Source organism: Magallana gigas, chromosome 8 (assembly GCF_963853765.1).
Source record: "Magallana gigas chromosome 8, xbMagGiga1.1, whole genome shotgun sequence".
NCBI lineage: Eukaryota > Metazoa > Mollusca > Bivalvia > Ostreida > Ostreidae > Magallana > Magallana gigas.
Window position 1 is genome coordinate 39,526,376 of NC_088860.1, and position 21,850 is coordinate 39,548,225.

Consider the following 21,850-nt stretch of genomic DNA (forward strand, 5'->3'; position numbering starts at 1 on the left):
GATCATTGATATTTGCAGAGTTAAGAAAAAATAGAATGGAAACAAAGGTTATTTACATAATACTAGACTTTGACCCGTTGCATATCGGACATTTACGAAATAGGTATATCGACACACCTTATTATTGACATTTACATAACAAAGCTATAAGCCTACAATAATGCTGTTGATTTCACTACACTTTCCTTAGTTTAAATAATCTAACTGTGTCTAGGGAAAGGCCCTCACCAGTTAGAATGCCTCCCTTGTACCCCTAATGTAGCAGAAAATTGCAGAATCGCCCGGAACGATTTTGGAGAAAGTTAATGAAGTTGACTGAAAAAAAAACCAGTCAAATTTATCACAACAAACCTTTTTGAGACTGCAAAAATATAGCAGAAGTCCAATAAAAATTTACCCGTATTTGTATTATCATTTCTGAGTTTATTCATGCAGATGTGATATTGTGGAAACATCGTTAGCGTGAATATATTGCGCAAGCGCAATATTATAAAATCCAAAAAATCCATGTGATTTCCGGGATTTTTTGAGGATTTTTCGTTGATTAATTATTAGCGAAGCTTAACTGAGAAAAAATAAAAACAAATTGGTAATCTTCAGGTACCAATGATGTTTAAAATATATAAAACAAAAGACAGTGTTCTTCCGATTTCTCGGTATTAAAGACCAAAAATTCGAGTCTTTTATTTTAATATAGTAGTATAGACAAGGGGTGATCCAAAAGTACTGTCAAACAGCCCACCGAGCTTCTCTGTAATAGAATAAAATCGCTTATTCTGTTCAAGTTCTTTATTTCAATTAAATATTAAATTTATTGGCAATGAGCTACTATATAAACAAAATAACTCATATTACAAATAGACACACACAGAAACACTAAAAAATTAATAATACACAATTTGCATTTACTTCAAAATATGACATCAACGAACCTCCAATATATGGCGGCGGTGCCACACACAGTCAATTAGTAGACTAGCGCACTCACTTGCAACAGGTATGACTGTATATAATAAAAAAAACCACCACATATATTTATGCTTAAATCTAAAAATACTACAGACTTATTTGAAGTTATCTCAAATCGCTATACATTTCTCTAAACAGTCTGCATATAAAACAATTTTATTATTCTCACATAAATGATATTGAAATTACTGTGTGTGGAATATAATACAAATGAATAGTTATTCCAAACATGAAAATAACTCTCTTACCGTAAATAATGTAAGGTACTAGTATCACTCACACGTTTCACCCGTTTCACACCTGAACACTCTCAAGGGCGTCAGCGAAGTGAGACTCCGTATAAACTTGTTAGACTAGTTTAAATCTCAAATATTATAATAAGTAAATAAATAATTTCACAAATTAGTCTCACTTTGCTGATTATCATAATAGAATCGAAAACAACTAGATAAATGTTCAAAAGATATTTTTAATAAGTTTAAAGAAACATAATCTCTAAAAAAAGAATTTGCGCTGAACAGAAACTCTATAAATAGAATAAACACAGGTAAAATATACGGTACGCGATTCGCGCAAATACCACGTATAATTTTAACCATTACATATCGTCGGGTTGCCGCTTTATTAAATAAAACAAAGTACCAATATTTGCCCAACCAAAAATCTTATTTGAAATAGAAATTTAATTGAATTTCGTTAAATAATCAAACAGATATGAATGTTTATAACATGATTTATACCGGTGACATCGCCGCGTCATTTTATGTCATTTTTTACGTTTTCATTTCAGAGCATGCTTTCTCACGATTTTGACAAATTAGAAAACGTTAGAAAATGTTACTGTCCATTTTGGTTAACTACGCGGCGCTTTTTTATAATTGTCTCTAGATATATGAATAGAACCCCCCCAAAAAAACAGGTATGCAAAATATGATTAGACGATGCATTTTTTGCTTTGATAAATAGAAATACATGTAACTAAAAAAAAATATTGAAATAAATGTGTCAAATAAATAATGAGAGGGAGAGGGAGAGAGAGAGAGAGAGAGAGAGAGAGAGAGAGAGAGAGAGAGAGAGAGAGAGAGAGAGAGAGAGAGAGAGAGAGAGAAAATGAGAGAGAGATAGATCAAAACTTTTGGGGGTTGTTTCAATGTTTTTATAAAAGCATATGCCATGCTAATAACTGAATTAGATAGTCAGAAGATATGCATTCTGAAGAAAATTCGGCAAAGTAGGTTCATTCATGCAGCATTATAAAACTACGTTCATTTTATTTTGAAAAGCCAACAATAAAACTAATCGCACAACAAATAATCCATTATACTACTTTATCGAATAAAAAAAGAGTAATAATCAATTCAATGAAAAAAAAGTGATAAAAAATTGTGCATCCTTCTCATTTCTTTGTAAAGGACTCTTGAAATTTAACTAATATGACGCCAAGAAACCAAATATGACGTCGCCAGCGGCGATTATTAATACCTCATGCTATATAAAATAAATTTTTCTTCAGAAATAATCTTAAAACGCGAATCTTTCACGATTTATTGCAATCTGTGACATTACATTTGGATCAACCGTCGTATAAAGTAAATTAATGAATACTTATTAAACCAATATGTTAAATGTTAAACTTACCAGACACAACACGAACTTTTAATTTAAACGTTCGTAAAAACGGGGGGGGGGGGGGTCATTATCGGGATCGAGATTCAATAAAAATAATCACTTCCGTTAGTGTATGAAACATCACATTTTTCGAAATTTCCTTTTTGTTTATGAATAAAGCCGGTTGTATTGAATCGGATATTTATCGGCTTTGGATTAAACTAGAAAATAAAAATGAAGATGAATATCACTTCGGCTGGTAAGTGGATATTGACTTGACAAATGAAAAAATTATAAAATGTGACACAATTTCCAAACACTGATACAGGAATAAAGCTAAATGTACTTTACGTTAAAACTATTTATATATCTATAAATGTGTTAATGTAATAAATAATTATTGGTTTGTCTGGTTTTAGCTGGAGTGATTTCTATGTTGGATGAACCAGAACCACAGTTAAAAGTAAGTCAGAAATATTGGAGGTTACAGCAGAGACATAAATAACATGAAACATAAATAACATGTTATTTATGTCTCTGGTTACAGTCTCCTACACGTAGATAAAAATGTTCAATTTTATAATGATAGATGTCCTACAGACCTGGTTTAATGATACAATTTCTCCCCTTTATAACTTCTGTATATAGAATATCACAATGTATATCGCCTAAATTTCATATGAATAATGATTGGTCTCAAATACCTACAATTTTGCTCATCTATAACCCCATTATACTGTGGAATCATTAAAATTCGTGGTGGTTCAATCTTCGTGGGTAGCCATCCCCCACGAATTTACATCCTCGACAAAACAAATTTTGAAAGATATTGTTACCTTACTGATACTAAAAACCAGGGTTGTCTCTAAAAATTGAAGTAGAAGGAGGAAATGAGAAAGTAGCAGGGGGTTTGAGGGTCTCCCTTATAGCTACAATGTGTTTGAAATCCAATAATAGCCGGATAATTAAGACATTATAAGCGGGGGAATTCCCCGCCTCCCGGGTCTTGGAGACAACCCTGAAAAACTGACGAATCCATGAAATAACATCCTCACGAATAAGCAAAAATCCCACAATCCACGAAAATTGACCCCCATGAATTTAAATGATTCTCCACAGTAATTGTTTTTGCAACAAAATCATCATTGCCACTTTTAACATCTCATTTGAAAATTCGCTGTTCATATTCGCTTTGTTAATGATAATCATAAAATCAGAGACATTCTGAGTGGGATTTCCGACAAAATGGCAGGCAAATTCAAATGTTTATATTTACAAAATGCCTTGTTACCATCCATTAAATGGATATTTGGTGGACTTAACAATATATGCATGTTCAAAAAGGTCTCTAATGTGTATAAAAATGTTTTTCCCCTGCGGATTAATTATTTCTAAAAGATTTGAAAGCAACACAAAGCATTCGCTTACGCTTCACGGCTGGTACATTGCAAGTATATGAGACAAATTCATACTCCGCCCTGAGCATATTTTTTCTAATCAACATGTACATACACTGTGTACATTCGTTTGACCACTTTTGAATAGGTCCTATTAGGGTACCTTAAAGCTGATACATGTACTGCAATTGTTCGCTTGATGTTTTGCTTGTTATACCCAGAGACTGTTTTTGATTCAACAAATTGAAATTGTCTTTAATATATGTAAATGTATCTTTGTGTTGCAGGCATTTGCTTTGGAGAAACTAAACAGCATTGTAGATGTGTTTTGGGCAGAAATATCAGAAAATGTGGACAAAATGTAAGTGTACAGAGAAAGGAGAGTGAAAAATGATAGACAAGTACATTATTCCCATGTTATAGAGTTACTTAATGGTCTGGAAGGGAAGTTATTTTACTTAACCAGTTTGGCCAACAGTTATACCAAGACACAGACAGAATGGCACTTAATAATGCTTTAATACTGAAATATCAATTTGGCCAATGGGTTTGCAACAAAATATTTCAGTTAAGTCTGTAAAAACGAAAGATAAATTGGATGGCTGACATATTTTGCAAGCCTTCATTGCTTTTTTGTAAATATTAAGTAGTGTTTCTTAGCAAGTTGTGTTGTATTAGCTTTTTGTAGCTGTAAGTGCACAAAACTTTTCTCTTAAAAATATGTTAAAATGTACTGTAAAAGTTCTTAATGAATAAGATACCAGGTATCTCCTTATACAAAGTCTTATTTCAGAGAAGTTTTGTATGAAGATGCATCATTTAAAAAGAGTGAACTCGCAGCACTAGTAGCTTCAAAGGTTTGTATATATTTTACATGATCACATAATGAAGTGAAAAATCATTGACTGAAGTACTACTTTTGTTATTCTGAAATTATGTTATGACCGATGGTTGAAAGGATTTGAATAAAAAATATTAACATACTTACAGTGTATGATATATTAATTAGTTGAAGTTAATAGCCTTTTTTAATTAATTAGATTTAGTAAATAAAGAGGATAAAGAAATGCCCCTTAATTCAACATGACATTTTTTTCTTGTAAAGAAATATTGTTTAACCTAATAACAGTTCCTTTTTATTTGCTTTCATTTACAGGTATATTACCATTTAGGGGCATTTGAAGAATCTTTGACCTTTGCCCTTGGCGCAGGATCCCTCTTCAATGTCAATGATACCTCAGAATATGTGGAAACAATCATAGGTGATGATATGAACTTGCAATTTATTCCCCACGGAATGAAAATTTGGTGTCCAATTATATATGCATATATATGTTTTTGTCATTGGTGGAATATCATACTTAAATCTTTTCATTGTAAAGTCATATTTCAAAATAAAAATTTCATAGATCCATCAAACAATACTGATATTTGGGTGTGTTAAACCATCTTGAACATCATAAAAGAAATACATTTCTCGAATTTCTGCAACCTGTAGTATACTTTGATTTACTCAATCTTGACTTTAAGACTTTAAATGAATATTGTAGATTCCTAATTATACGTTAGGAATTAATATCCACGTAAAATTGCAAGAAATGCATCTCATAGATTTTTAAATCTGGCTTTTATTTTTCGGACATACGTAAACTAAACAGAACTATGATAAAAATTTCGTATTAGCTATTTGATATTCTTGCAATTTGTTGCAAAACTGTTGAATAAGTATTCTCGTAAAATAAAGAATTTACAGTCAGATGGTCGTTCAAAATGTTACTGTGATTCATTTGACAGCCAAATGTATAGACTTCTACACCAAGCAGCGAGTCCGAAACATCGACGGCAGCCATGAACAGAAGAAGGAGATTGATCCACGACTGGAGGCCATCGTAAATAGAATGTTTCAGCGCTGTTTTGATGACCGACAATACAAACAGGTAAAATCAAATGAAAGCTTGTCATCTCCCAAAATCTGAAAAGGCCTATTTCTGCAAGTTTGCTATTTTTGTGATGAAAATGAAAGATCATATTATTTTAATGAGTAAAAATCACTGTAGACTGAACATTTTACTAAAACAATGAATCTTTTTTAACTGCTATTTTCTCAGTCTGTCCTTTAATTAGACATAAATCAAAGGAATTTGCCCTTCATGTCTTTACCTGGAATTAAATATATCCTATTCATATAAAAAAGTTGCTGTAGAAATTGGATGATCTGGGAAAAAGATATTTGTTGCTTTTATTAATGTAAATATTGAATGATGTCGACTAAATTATCAGTATATGGTCACATTTCCATTTTTTTTCTTCTGAAAATTGTATTGTTGTTTTTAGGCTGTTGGAATCTCATTGGAAACAAGAAGAATTGACATTTTTGAGAGAGCAATTTTGGAAAGTGTATGTACATGTATTAGACATATTTACTTTGAAAGAAACTTAAGTGGCGTACAAGAAAAAAAAAATTTATGGTCACTTCCATAATCCTTTCATTTATCCTTAGTCTATCCATCTTCAAAACATTGATACAATTATTGAAAACCGTTTTTTGGTTCAATAGCATGTATTAATATCTGTCTTTGTTAATATATAATGTATCACAATAAAATCAATATTAGAAAATGTAAGTTCTTTACATGCAGGAAATATAGGTAAACAAAATGGAAAACATTAAATTAAACGGGAAGAATTTTTACATGTATCTCTATAACATTACCTCATGACTTTTGCTAAAGAAAATTATCAATTTATTTTAAGTGTTGTTGATGACACATGTATAACCAGTGTTTTATTTCCATTCCGTTGTGTACAGGAGGATGTGAACACCATGTTGCTGTACAGTCTGAATGTCTGTATGTCACTGATACAGAACCGACACTTCAGGAACACTGTTCTTCTACTTCTGACCAAACTCTACATGGGGCTGAAAACCCCAGACTACATCAATGTGTGTCAGGTAAGGCCTGCAGTCTCTGACCACCTCTTTCCTGTCCATCTAGTATCCATGCATTTCTTAATCTACATATGTATCCAATGGATTGGGGAACTTGTGGTTCAGTGGTCAAATGCATTTGCCAGTAACTAGAAGGTTGCTGGTTCAAATTCCACTGTACACACTTGAAGTTATGTGTTATGTCCATGGACAAGCCTTTTACCTTCTTTTTGTCTGATGACCAGCTTGCTTATTTTTCTCATCAAGAATTTGTGTGTTTCTTGTTAAAAATGTATTTTACAAATAATTCAATCATGTGTTCAATCTGCTAGGTTAACATATTGTATAATTTATAATTTCAGTGCTACATTTTCCTTGATGATGCTCAGGCAGTGGCAGATATTCTAGAAAAACTTCTGAAGGGAACTGAGGTAAGGAAGTTACTACGAAAAAAAAAAGTTTAAACATTTCAGGTCAACCAGGGTGTAGACTTCTGGTAGGAAATGAGATACTTTGAAGTTTTTATCTGATCACATCTTCCACAAAGTTTATATTTAACTTCAAAGCTTTTACGGTATACATGTGATCAACCAACTCTAAATCACAGAGAAGCATTGACCCTCTGACAAGGAAGATAACTCTCATTTTTTATTTTAACTGGGATTAACAAATTAGAAAATTATTTATGTAAATTTGGTTCAGCAAATTAAGATAAAATTGTGGTGAATTAAATTATGTCTTTAAATTTCTTTTCCAATACCATTAATTATCACTGAAGAAAAAACACAGGTCTACCAGATTGCCTTTGATATGTACAAATAATTTGGTACACTGTATTTACTAAGGATAATGCCCTGATGGCCTACCAGATCGCCTTTGATATGTACGACAGCGCCACACAGCAGTTTCTCCTCCGTGTACAGAACGCACTCAGATCAACAGTCCCCCTCCCAGAGGTCGAATCAAAGAAATCAGCCGACGAAAAAGAAGACTCAAACGCAGACGAGGGAAAAGAAAAGTGGGTGTTTCTTCTCTTGTTGAAAATTTCTTGATGAAGAGAACTTAAACAATTCAAGCTCACTTTATTGATGATAAGAGTAATTAAAAGTGAAAATATTTCAAGGGTTTACTTGTTCAGATATGTCGAGTTGGAAGGGGAAAAAAAATAAGATTTTTAAATCATTACAACAGAGTGAATTTTAAATAAATAATAAAGACTTTCATACAATATCAAAAATGTTTTTTTTTAATTTATAAATTGTGTGAAATTTTGTTATATAATGATTTTCATCAGGATGGAGGCAGAGTCGTCAGAAGCTACCTCCTCACCCAGCCCAGCTAAACCTCAGGTCAGGCCTACAATCATTAATGCTTAAGTGTATTGTACATTTTTAACAAAAATTTTGATCATTAAATTTTCTATGAGCAATTATTGAACATTAGACATTGTGTATTTATGTATGCAGTGTCTATTATATTGCTACTATGTTTTATATTTTTTGCCCCAGACATCAGGGAATCTCACCTGTTGTGTTTGGTCGGCTTACATTGTATATATTGTATATCTGTTTTTGTTCTTTATGACTTGCTAAGGTCAATGTTTTTTGCCAAGTTCAAGGTCAAGTTAATATGAACTATTTAATTAACATGACATGTTAAAAAATTGCAATCATAGAGTGTTAATAGACTGTATTTAGATAAGATAAATTGGAAAAAGGACAGCAATTTCAATTACAGTGGAGCCTCAGATATCCGGACGCCAGATATCCGGACGCTTCACTTTCCGGTCGATTTGTATTGGGAACGGAATTTTTACACAATAATTTGTCTCGTTTATCTGGAATTCCGCGTTCCGGATCCGGACGGTCAAATTTTACCACATAATACAGTTTTCCTTTAAATTTTACCTCATTTAACCGGACAGTCACATTTTAGTGTTTGGGGGCACAAAATTTTTTTATGCGCAAGTGCAAATTGGTGTAAACACATCTGACACTGGTTGTTGGTTTTAAACAATGCCTTCCATCGGTAATCGGGGTCACCTGTGTCACGCTATGTACTCGCCCGAGGATATTACGATAACCATGGATGCGACATGTTTAATGGTCGCCATTTAACTTATGAACTGTTATTATTTGATTAAAATGTCATGAAAATTGTTTAATTTGTGTTTAAAAAAGTCATCTATTGATTGAATTAAAATTCGATTAATCGTAGTGTGATTAGATCGTTCGTACGCCTATTCATTTTAAAACGTAATTGAAATGAAATATTTGATGATTTGAGTTCTGTTTAAGATAGTTATTACCGTAAGACCGCTTGGGATGTTCAGGGTATCGACATTAATTTTATAGCGTGTGTTCAATTAACAGTGTAATAATAATTTATGCCAAACATGGCGTGGATGAGTGTTCACGCTACTTTTAAATATCGCTTGGGTGCAATTAACTCTATAGTAAGATGGATACGTAAAATTAGCTTGGGTAAGTTCTGTCAATGAAAAAAATAGCTTGGACAATTATCAATAAGGGAATATATACAGATTTTCATCCATTTTCAATCATTTTAATACAGTGATTGTTATGTACATGTACATGTGTTGCCTTGTAGAATGTAGTGCTTGCTTTCCTGTGGAAAAAACATACCTTAAATAATGTTTTTAACAATATTTTGTTTTGTTAATTAAAAATAAAAACTCAACTTTTTTTGTAGTGCTTATGGCTATCAAAATAAAATATTTAATTGTATAATTTATTTATGAGTTATATTTCTATACATATTAAAGGTAAATATCACAATTCAGATATCCGGACGCTTCACCTATCCGGACGATTTGGCCTGGGGACAAAAGTGTCCGGATAAGTGAGGCTCCACTGTATATTCTAACGGAGGAAAACACTTTTGTGAAGGAAACCTGTTTTGATAATTCAAAGTGAGAAATCAAGTTGAAAATTATGTTGAAGTACCATTTAAGTGGGGTTTTTTTCTGCAGCCGTGAAAATTCTGAAATAGGTAATTTTTGCATTTTTATGGGGGGGGGGTGTGGTAGTGAATTTCTGAAATTTGAGATTGATTATTTTATGTCCAGATGATAGCTGAAAAATTATAAAAAAAAAAATAGCACCAATAGAAAAAAAATTTCACTCGTGAATATGGTATCGCCAATTAAGTAGTTGAAGAACTTATATATAGGAATGTATATTGTTGTTAAACCATCTACCATAGAGTCTTTTATATTGTTACTATATATAGACTGAAGAAGAAAAGACACTAGCGGACAGAATGAAGAAACTCCATACCATCCTTGGGGGCGAGGTGACCATCGGCCTACATCTACAGTTCCTGATCCGAAACAACAAAACAGACACTCTTATTCTGAAAAATACAAAGGTAAATCCAGACAAAAGAACAGACACTCTGATACTATAACTTTTTTATATTAAACAAGTTCTTAATTACACAATCCTGTTGTTTTGTCTCAAATTGTGAGAATATTAGATTGCATACACGGAACATTTCCCCATATTTCTTTTATAGTTATCAACTCTCAGAATATAATGGCAAGATTTTAGAATCTGCGAAGGGCGCTTCTCGTAATTTTAAGTGGATATTGATTCCTCGCATTTAATTAGGAATCTATAGTACTGAAAAAAAAAATCCAGAAAATTTAATGTAGATCCAGACAAAGACACTAATATTTAAAAATCACAAAGTATAATCCGCTAGCTGTAAAAAAGGCAAAAAAGGAATATCATTATGATGTTTGTCCATTTACATTTCCCCCCTGCTTTTGTTTGTCTCTTAGCTGCACAGAGGGTTGTTACAATCACCGCCAGTAAAATTTTACTTTAAATTTTATTACAGGAGGCTGTGAGAAACTCTGTATGTCATTCGTCCACTGTCATAGCTAACTCCTTTATGCATTGTGGAACAACTTGTGATCAATTTTTAAGGTGAGATAGAAAAGGGTTAAAATAAAACCCAAGAATTTAAAAAACTAATTTGTGTTTTTTCATTTGAAATTTTAATCCACTTTCAAAATTTTAGCAATGCCTTTCGCAATTACCCCTCCTACCCTATAAATTTTTATATGAAATTGAGCTTATATTGATTTTAACGTAATTGATTAAGATGTAGTTTTATTTTCTTTATTACCTCAAACCTGCATATATACATTTTTTTAATTTTAGAAAATATCAAGACTGAAGTCAAGGGACTTTATTTCTAACTAATTCCAAAATGTTCATCATATTTCACTACTTATTTTTGTAGAGATAATTTGGAATGGCTAGCAAGAGCTACAAACTGGGCTAAATTTTCTGCTACAGCTAGTCTAGGAGTTATACATAAGGTAAGCTAACAAGTTGACCTCTGACACATCTCTTCAAGTTTAATCCAGTAGAGCTTTGCAAATGAAATGTGGAGCAGTGTTTTCTCCCTTGTGCAAAAATCATGTTTAGAGTCCTCCACACCATATGGAAAAAAATTCTCAAGACAAATTAGTATTTTTTAGAAAGGTCTAATATTGCTGAATGTTCATAATTTGAAAATGATTGGAAAATTTTTTGGGGAAAACATAATTTTCAAAAGATTTTTGCAATGTAAGTGGGGGATCATACTTCCAACTTTTATTCATTAGATTATCTGATTTAACATGCATCCAAGGCAATGCGCTATGAGTATTCAATTTCTTTCCTTAGGGTCATGAAAAAGAGGCTCTGAATCTAATGTCGACCTACTTGCCTAAGGACTCTGGCCCAGGGTCAGCATATTCTGAGGGAGGCGGACTCTATGCTTTAGGTGAGCTAGGACTCTAGTGTCTTATTCTCATACACAACACTTGTAGATTTCATGAATTTAATAATGATCTTCTATATTAAGTAGAATAGATTAATTTATAATGTTCTACTGTATTTAGAATTATATTAAACAAGTTTGTTTAGGTTCCACAACCTTTAGTTTAAGTAAATTCAATAAAGTTGTACTCTAAAATAATTAGATTTAAAAAGATTCTACTTTATTAAGAGCAGACTGAGTCATCTGCCCTCCAAACTATCAAGAAAAATTCATTGCCTCATTGAAAAATAAACAATGTATAATGAAACTTTAAGAGATGAGTTATTTTGAAAAACAGTTTGCAAGGTTTTAAAAACATAATTTTAGAGATTATATTTGAGCTGTATTTGACAGACTGTCATGATTTAAAAACTTTGTGAAAACAAAATAATCCCTTTTCACCTTAAAAATATCTTCAGTTCACCTAGGTGCAGACATGCTCATCACATTATAGGATTTCTGCACAAAGTATTTGTTTGCGGGATTAGAATAGTGAATCATTTCTTACACCCACAAAATCAGACTGAGAATCACCTAAGTGCTTGCATGAAGCACAGATTGTTCAACTCTATTTTCTTGTTGTTCTTGCTTATGATAAAGAAAGAGGTAACAGATAGAGAACCTGACAGCTTCAAGCTTTCTCAAGAGTTAGAGTGCCAAGGGAAGGAACTCTTGTGGTCATGTGTAGTAATGTTAGAAAAAAAAATAATTTGCTGGAATAAAAAGCGAATGAATCTTGGTGATGAGACTGCAGTGAGAAGGGGATAGTTTAGGGTAATTAGCTGCTGATTGGGCTAAGAGTGTAGTTCCTGAGAAAACAAATTGTGGTTGTCAACATACATGTTCATTGTAAACCCTGATGTTATGAAGGCTACAAATATAGATTTTTGAAAAATTGTTCTCTCTTGAAGGGTTTTTTTCTCCTTTGCAAAGTAAACATAAACACAAGAGTTAAATCAAATAAAAATGGTTAGTCGCTTTCTAAAGCTTGCATGGAGAAGCAATAGTTCGTTACCTGTGACATTATGTATTGTAAGGTGCATATGTATAATGTCATATACATAGTTTTTATATAAATTTTTTTAAAAAATCACTCATCCAAAGAGCCATACATAGAGGATTCACACCCCTCCTTATTAAATAATCTATACCATTAAAGAGTCACCAATTATGCATGACATGTATAATTTTAATTGATTTATCATAAAATATATAAAAAGAAAGCAGAAGATTAAAGAATAAATTGAGTTAAATTCATTTTTATTTTGTCAATTCTAATGTTACAGTAATTTCTTAAAAAAAAATTCATTATTCTCATGTATTTCCTATTTCTAACATTACTGCATGTGCATTAAGTGATAAAAACTTGCTGTTTTAGTCAACAAATTCAAGGCCATTCAAACTTACTATGTTCTACCTGTAGAGTAAACTTCAAGTAGACATTCCCCGAGTAGAAAATCATTTTCATGAAATCTCAGATCCTTACTATTTCTGTTTTCTTTATTGTTTGATTTTAATTTTAGGTTTAATACATGCTAATCATGGAGGGGAAATTACCGATTACTTACTCAATCAGTTAAAAGACGCCTCAACGGACGTAAGTTTCTTTTTTGGATCATAACTTCAAAATAACGATTAACCCTATTTTTGATTTTCAATTCTCAGGAAACTATCAAAGTGTTTGATTAGTCTCTGTAAGTAGTTTTCTGATAGTGCTAATTACCAAGAAATTATCTTCCATTTTTCTCTTGATTACCTAAATGCATACATTTCAAGATCAAATTATTAAATCCAATGCATATTCAGAACAGTTAGCTAGAAATTGCAGTACAATTTTTGGAATTTTTGGTTGGATTCGATATTTTTCTTTAAAGTGTGTTTCCCACTGGTTTTGCAATGAGATAAAAAAAAAAGTTCTTTCAGAGTAAAAGAAAAAAAGAAATTTTCCACCTGAAGAATATTTATTTTGGGAAATCTACTGTTGATTCGAAATTGAATCAAGATTTCAGCAATTTCACAAAATTAACAATGTCGCTCAGAGTTGAAGTAAATCATGCAGACTTTTTGGCATAAATTAAAAGTTTGTATTCTAATTAATTAATGCCTGACTTTACTCTCAATGCCCTTATAGTACTTAAGTTGTGGATTCTGTTGGTTTTTCAGATGGTGCGACATGGGGGCTGCCTCGGTTTGGGTTTGGCTGCCATGGGAACAGCCAGACAAGGTAACAACTGCTTGGAAACAAAATCACATTTTGTGGTTTCCTCAATATTCGTTGATTACCAATTTTCGTGGATTTTGATGTTAAGTTTATCCATGATATAAATGCTCATTGAAGTACAATTTCTACTAACAATTTATATTGATGGGGTCATTAGCTACGAATATACGCCACAAATTTATGTATCCTTGAAACAGTGATTTTCACTTTATCCACGAAAATTGATACCTTTGAATGTTAAGGAAACCACAGTATCTCCTTGTATGGTCCGCAAGTGGACAGTAGATAAACAGGAGAGACATTCTGGTTGAAGGTCTGGTCCCACTGTCGCCAAATTTTTAAATCACTCAATTCAGTTCTCAGTTTAAACTTAGAATAAAAGCTCATAATGTTAGGTCAATTCTCAGACTTTTAAAATCGAGAATTGACTTGAGGAAAGTTGGCTTTGCCGGCCCTGGTCTAGAGGACCATAAAACTTGGGTGTGCTGACACTTAATCTCAGTCTTACGTATTAAATTTGACATGTACTATTTTTGATGGAAATTAGTTTTCGAAAATGTTGTGGATTTGAATCGATCAGCACATTTCTGGATGCACCTTTTTTTAATGCACACATGCATGGCATTTAGCAATGTACGAAATTTAAAGGAATCCACTTCCGCCAAAAACGCCAACAAGAATAACCAAATTTAATATGCTTACATTATTCCTTTTGTAAAAGACTTGGATCAAGTGTTAGCTTATCTATCCAGTATGTTCAGTGCCTCTGGAGCATGATGTTTGCATGTTTTAAACTCAGAAAGAGAGTCTTGAAGGGTCATGGAACAACTAAGAATTATGATATATATATTTAACATGTTGTATACTGTGAAGTGTTATTTGTGACAACTTCAATAAGCAATTAAAAATGGATGAACTGGTTTACATGACCAAGCCTAAGTACTTATATAATCGTAAGCAAAAGACATTAAAGGACCAGACTTTACAAGGAGGGTGTTCATGTAAACGTCATGAAATTTTAGTGCATGCCGAATAGTTTGACTATTTCAGACCCTGGTAAGTTTTGTTTGTTTGGACAGACACCTCTTTTAAAATATCAAAGGTCAAGGTCATGCTGTTTTGGAGGTCAAAGTCTAGATTTAGTGATTAAATAGTATTATTTACTAAGCAATAACTGTTATTTTTGCTTAAGATCACACACAATAAGAGTATTGTTAAAACAGCTATGTCATTACACTCAGTGACTTGCTACCATTACATAGCAGTCAAGTTCCTCCATTAGTTTGGAATGTCCTCTCATCGCATTGAATTCCAAACAGCCAGTACCAGTGTTCTTGCATCTTTTTCCTTAAGTGCGAATTCAGATTTCCATTGTTCGCAAGAAGCCAGGAGACGTATATATTGAGAAATACAAGGTGGCTTAGTTCAAAATGCAGCGGAGAAATGAAAGAAAGAATTATGAGAATTGTTCATAAATTGCAGTTTATGTTTAATTAACACAGTTTTGGTTTTTCTTTATATTTCCTTGTGAAATTTCTCCAGTTTCAAAGAGTCTGCTAGTTCAGCACTTTCATTAGATCGTATCTCTGATGCCTCGTAATTCATACTTAAAATAAAATTTATTGCTGTGCTTTAAAACCCTCTTGTAGCAATCAGTGACTTATTTCATGTTGGAAATGTTATTTAAATGATGGGCTTGACCCCTCTTGACAGAGAACAACAGTGGCAAATCTAATTTTATCTTCTTTTTTATAGACCTGGTATAGTGCCATTATGATAAAAGACTTGTGCTTAATCGCTCTTGATCAAGTTTTAAAAAACACAATGTCATTTGTTAGTTTACATCAACCTCTTTTTTCGCTGTGTGTGTTTTTCTTTTTTTTTTTTACAAGAGATTTAAATTAAGATCAGATGATTGACAATCTGTAGAGAGTTAATTAGGTCTAATCTGAAGTGCAAGATTTTGGTTAAGTGCTTGTGCACTTAAAATATTAGAATGAGATAAAGAGAAAAGGGGGAGAGAGAGAGAGAGGAGAGAGAGAGAGAAAGAGAGAATTTTAGTCAAGTTATATTGATTTCTTTTTGTTTTATGTTCCATCAGGATTTTTCATTTAAATGTCTCTTTATTCCTGAAATTAATCAGTTGTTGATAATTAACTTTTGATATTGGTTTGGTTAGCATCTTTAGAATTGTCATATAAAGTTTCCATATACACACCGTTTTAAATCAAAGGCAGATATGAAATTGAGGTCCAAAATGAGAGAGAGTGAGAGAGAGAGAGAAAGAGAAAGAGAGAAAGAGAGAATTTTTATTTTGGTGTGTACTGATTAATGTTTTTTTTAGATTTAGTACAATCATCTTTTTTTTAAATACCTATTTTTCCCTTTATCTTTTGTAGATATTTATGAGCAGCTGAAATTTAATCTTTATCAAGATGATGCAGTGACAGGCAAGTACATTTGAAAAAATAAAATTGTTGATGCTAATTACATGTATTAAATTCTGATTTTGGTTTATTGTACAATAATGAGTATTCAAACAAATTTATGATTATCCCAAAAAATTAAATCAGAATTTTATCTTTTTTTCTAAGGAATTTTAACTAATGTTCGAAGAATGTAACTTCCAAAATACACTAATACAGTGTAATTATTTTTCCCAAAAATGTTACATAAATATAAATCTATGTAAAATTATATAATTTAATTTTTTTAAATGTTTCAAATATCTAGTAAAGTCTTCAAGCATTATACTTTTTAGCACATATTTGAAACCTCTTTAATCTTTCGTTGTATATCTTTAAAAAGAAATTAAAATTAGTCACAACTCTGAATTTTTCTTGAAGTGACTTAAAAGAGCATACCGGTACTTCTATTTATATGAGGTTCTCTGCCTATAGGTGAGGCTGCTGGGATAGCAATGGGATTGGTCATGCTGGGAACCAAACAGTCAACAGCCATTGAAGACATGGTTGCTGTATGTATCAATGCATCAAAGTCCTGAATGGACTGACAGTGGAAACTATTAAACTGGAATTATTAGAATCTTTAGGATTCTTGCAATTCTTAAACAACATAACTTTTGCACATTATGCAACATAATCTGTACATGTGACTCTGGCCAAAGTAATGTCATCATAAAACATTATTATGTACCACAATTTTTTTATTTGGACCAAAGTAGATCTTGTCATAGATATAAATGAATTAATGACATTGAATTTTTTTTAGAACTGTCTTTAACAAAGCTTTGCAAAATGCACAAAAACTACAGGAAGTACATTAAATTAAAAGAATATTAACCAGAAATCACTAAATTGATGAAAGTCTCAATTTTTGAAAATTTTCATTTTGAACTTACAGAATAACATAATTTTGGTAAAAGTACTAAAAAATAAACTATATATTAAAAAATATTGTAAAGCAATTAAGAAATGAACCACAATTTATAAAACGATTAGAGCTGATAATTTGCATTCAGTGTATTTTATTGTTTAAAATGTAAAACATAGATAGGAAGGAGTATTTCAAATTATGTGTTTTTGTAATTACAAACAAAAAAAATTTCTGTGTTTTCTTGTCATTGATATTTTTAAGTTAATTTCTGCAGTACGCCAAGGAGATGCAGCAAGGGAAGATATAGGAATTTTTAAAATATTGCGTCATGAAAAATGAAATTCTTAATTTCCTGTGTTTTTATGATTTTTATAACAAATGTCTGCAGTACGCCAAGGAAATAGCACAAGAAGATGTAGGATTATCCAATAATTTTTCATTATTAACAAAAAAATATTCCATTGTTTGCTCTATTCTATATTTGTTTATAACATTTTTCTTCAGTACGCCAAGGAGACGCAGCACGAGAAGATTCTGCGGGGTCTGGCCCTGGGGATTGCCCTGACCATGTATGGTCGTCTGGAGGAGGCAGACGCCTTGATTGACAGCCTCTGTCTGGACAAGGACCCCATCCTCCGCTGGTCCGGAATGTTCACCCTCGCCATGGCGTACTGCGGATCTGGAAGCAACCAAGCCATCCGTAAACTCCTGCACGTGGCGGTGAGTCAGTCATTATATTTGTTCCAGAGTCTTTTTTTTTTTGCATAGCAGATTAATGAACTAAATGGCGGACTTTTTGAAAACTTTTATAAATAATGATATTATTGTGTGATTTCAATTCAGATTACTGTTTCATTTTAATATGAATTGCCCCAGGCACATTATTTAGTGAAATGAAATTTTTTTTAATAATAACTTGCTTACAAGTATGTTAATCAAATTGAATTACAGTAATCATTTTATGATCAGTCCGGTAATATTAGTTATATTGGACATTATAGCATTGAATGATTTATTTTTGACGTCGTCGTGTCAATAACTGCCGTCAGGTGAGCAGACAAATTGAATAACGCGCGTTAGCGCGTTATGATAATTTGTCTGCTCACCTGACGGCAGTTATTGACACGACGACGTCAAAAATAAATCATTTAATGCTTATATTTACATTCCCTTAATGAAGAAATCAATTGTTTACTTAAATAAATCGATATAAAGTGCAGATCACGGAGGGAGTGAATAAGTAACAGCAAGAACAGCTGTTTTGTAAAACCGGTTTAAACTGGTTTTCACATAGACTGTTGAGATGAGATCGACGAGCATGAAAATATAATCCACGATAAATAACTCTTGAAATGTCGCTTTTAACAATAAAGTCAACTTTTTTGTTGAATAATTATAAAACATTGTGTTTTGACAACATCCATGAAATGCATTTTTTAACCGATAATATAGAAATCACTGTTTGAGAACTACTTATGTAAATTACTCGTAAATTCATACGCAGTGAATAGGTGTTGCATTTAGAGGCATTTAAACATCACGGAATTTAATGGTAAAACACAGTAGAATGTAAATATAGTCCAGTAACAATTGTTGTGATGGACAAAGTAACATTGGCTAGATTGGACACTGTCCAGTGAGATTTGTTATATTGAATCTGACCTACAGAGATTGATATGTATATGGTGGTAACACAATGATATTATTCATGTTAAAAGAATATAGAAACATTGATCACATTTGAATCTTAGACACATTTATCAATATGAAACACAGATCAATATAATAATGTATGAATTATTATCAATTCACTGCAGTAATATATAATAACAAGTTAAATGTTAATAATTTTATAAAAATATAATTCCTTGGTTCTTTGACCCAAGTGCATCTGATTTAACATTGCGCATATAAATAAAAGTTCAATAGTGCACTTGCTTTTTCCAGAAAAAAAATTATGGACTTAGGACCACATTTTAGTTACTGAAGTCAGTAAAATGCTTGACTTTATAAAGAACATAATAGCAAAGATTGCGATGATTCAGGTTTAATTAAAAACAATTACAAATGGCTGCCGAATCTAGATACAAGATGCTGGGTTTAAGTTATGATCACAATAGCAATGATTTTAGTTTTGGTATATAAAGAAGAACTTTGTTTAACCTTAAATACATATTGGAGGAGAGTTCCTGCAGCTTGTACTATACATATTTCCCATTATGCTTTAACACAAGGCTTTCTCAGGCTTTGTAGTTGTGGTGTTTCCTGAAGAACACGATGATTTGTTTATTTCATTTAGTTTGAGCTAATAAATCTGATACATTCATTGCAAGTTAGCTTTTTATTTGCTTTAAAAGATCGCTTTTTCTGGAGTTTAATAAAAATTGCACATTGTTAAAATAAAAAAAGAAAAAAACTGCATCCTTTTATATTGAATAAAAAGAAAAAAATATCGCCGTCCGACCACATGTTTTTTAAAATGTTGGCCTAACAACCAAGAGGTTTTTTTTTTAAGGCAGGCTTGCACTTCTTAATTCAGTTGCTAAGACAGATTCATCTTTCGATCAGTATTAAATGTTGTCATGCATTTTGATCATGTGCTTACAATAAACAGGAAATCAATTTTGCATGGTAAAAGTAAAATGAGAACCGTACCTAGGGTAATTATGGGGAAAAATATCAGCGGATAGAAATAAAGAAACTGAATTGATTAGAAAAAGTTAGACTGACCAAAAATCTTGAAAAATAATTGCAATGACGATAGGTGGACAGTTACATAGCTGGGGAATTGAAATCTCTTGTGAACTAATTCATACGTCACTTCAGACTCTATCAACAATGGTGACACAAGACTGCATGTGCTATTCATGCCTCCAGGCTAGATTACTATCCCCCTGGTAATCACTAGTTTGTACACAGGGAAGTGAAGTGATAAACAAACAATCTTAAATTGATCTGTACTGAATAGAGTGGGTTGAAAATTGTGATGCAAATTCAGACGTCATTTTATTACGATGTGTTAGTTTAAGGAAAGCATTTTGTTTCCCTTTTGTTTGAAACTGTAAAATAAGATTAAAGGCTACTATGATAAGTTTTTGATTTAAACCATTTATATAAATTCTTCAAAGTAATGGTAATTTTTCGACCCAATCTTCAAAGTCAATCTATTTATACTTTTTTTATTTTTTTGCTTAAAAAGGGCTGTGTCGACCCCTATAAACAGGGTCAACCTACTTTCCGAAATAAAATTAACAACTTAACAAAACATTGAAATCGCCATCTTGTGATGTACTGTCTTAAAAAGTGTAAGTCTAGGTGTAGTGAGGTACGTAAAAGAAACTAAACATAGCAGCAAACAATAATGATAACCATACATATCTGACTTAAACAAATCCTATAAAAGGTTCACAGTAAAACACATCATAGATTGAAGTATCTTCAGAATGCTGATCATATATTGAAGTTTCTCAGTAACTTTGATCGTATATTGAAGTTTCTCAGTAACATTGATCGTATATTGAAGTTTCTCAGTAACTTCCATCATATACTAATTAAAGTTTCTTCAGTTGGTAATATTGTGATCATGTTGAAATTTCTCAGAAATGCTGTTAATATTAAAGTTTGTTAGTACTGCTCATCATTATTAAAGCTCTTCTGTAACACGGATCATATTGCAGCATTTCAGAAACATTGATCATGTTACAAAATGATCATATTGAATTTTTGTGTTTTAACTTAGATAGCTATAATTTTACAAACTTCCTTTATTTCTCTGATCTTGCTCATTTGCTTTCATGTTTATGTTGCATAATGACCAAAGTAAATGAATGTGTCTGGCAGATTTAGGACTATAAGAGCAGATATCAAATGAAATCAATGCACTTTCTAGTCCTTTGTTAGCAGCGCCAGCCTCAGGCAACTTGACTTATTTATTCGAAATAATCATAAAATTGCAATACCGAAATGTAAAAGTCATTGCCTCTTAAAGTTGTATATATATATGAAGGTCTCTGAAGGTATCAATAAATTGCATTGTTTTGGTGTTTACTTTGAGTGGCAGAATTTTGGAATTTTTGCATAAATTGTGTCGATTCACCAGATAATTTATTCCAAAATCAATGTGGTGTATCTTTTGTCAGTCTTTGTTTACATATTATGTAATCAAAAAAATTGATTGTCTTATGATGAAACAACAACCTTGAAATCAGAGGTATCTTGTCCTTGATGCCGATATTTGAATATTTTTGGATTAAATTTACTTGTTCCATTCTTGATAATTATCTTGGTAGTTTAGGTAGAGGACAGATTAAACTGCCGAGGATTTATCTCAAACTAAATTGTTGTAAACATTCTTAATTTGATTCTCACAATTACATGTTAAAGCACTTTTTTAAGTGCTTCGAAGCTGCTCACTCATGTGTTGGCTAGAAATTGATAGGTGTATTCATGTGCATGCAGTCTCAAGATAATTCTTATATACATGTATGGTTATGCATATCAGTTGAACTTGAGGATTGGGCGAAGTCAGCTTGCTGTTTTAATAAATGTAAAATT

General features: G+C 31.9%; 1 protein-coding gene and 1 long non-coding RNA gene across 2 annotated transcripts in view; one reads left to right on the forward strand and one right to left on the reverse strand.

Moving 5' to 3' along the window:
• Window positions 1-771: 771 nt before the first annotated feature.
• LOC136270787 (uncharacterized) lies at window positions 772-1,568 on the reverse strand. Its single transcript, XR_010708647.1, has 2 exons — window positions 1,218-1,568; window positions 772-1,003 (listed from the first exon to the last, which is right to left on the reverse strand). It is a non-coding gene; the product is annotated as an uncharacterized lncRNA (long non-coding RNA).
• A 1,120-nt stretch (window positions 1,569-2,688) lies between these two features.
• LOC105330688 (26S proteasome non-ATPase regulatory subunit 1) overlaps window positions 2,689-21,850 on the forward strand; it is a 99,224-nt gene continuing 80,062 nt past the window's right edge. The window contains exons 1-20 of the mRNA XM_011432555.4: window positions 2,689-2,836; window positions 2,997-3,040; window positions 4,262-4,335; window positions 4,768-4,831; window positions 5,131-5,236; window positions 5,769-5,911; window positions 6,309-6,371; window positions 6,784-6,927; window positions 7,266-7,334; window positions 7,749-7,921; window positions 8,198-8,252; window positions 10,156-10,293; window positions 10,768-10,856; window positions 11,176-11,254; window positions 11,604-11,703; window positions 13,263-13,336; window positions 13,903-13,963; window positions 16,360-16,410; window positions 16,861-16,937; window positions 17,801-18,016. Of these exons, the coding sequence (XP_011430857.2) occupies window positions 2,812-2,836; window positions 2,997-3,040; window positions 4,262-4,335; window positions 4,768-4,831; window positions 5,131-5,236; window positions 5,769-5,911; window positions 6,309-6,371; window positions 6,784-6,927; window positions 7,266-7,334; window positions 7,749-7,921; window positions 8,198-8,252; window positions 10,156-10,293; window positions 10,768-10,856; window positions 11,176-11,254; window positions 11,604-11,703; window positions 13,263-13,336; window positions 13,903-13,963; window positions 16,360-16,410; window positions 16,861-16,937; window positions 17,801-18,016 (1,845 nt within the window). The 5' untranslated portion in view covers window positions 2,689-2,811. The remainder of the gene's footprint in view (window positions 2,837-2,996; window positions 3,041-4,261; window positions 4,336-4,767; window positions 4,832-5,130; window positions 5,237-5,768; window positions 5,912-6,308; window positions 6,372-6,783; window positions 6,928-7,265; window positions 7,335-7,748; window positions 7,922-8,197; window positions 8,253-10,155; window positions 10,294-10,767; window positions 10,857-11,175; window positions 11,255-11,603; window positions 11,704-13,262; window positions 13,337-13,902; window positions 13,964-16,359; window positions 16,411-16,860; window positions 16,938-17,800; window positions 18,017-21,850) is intronic.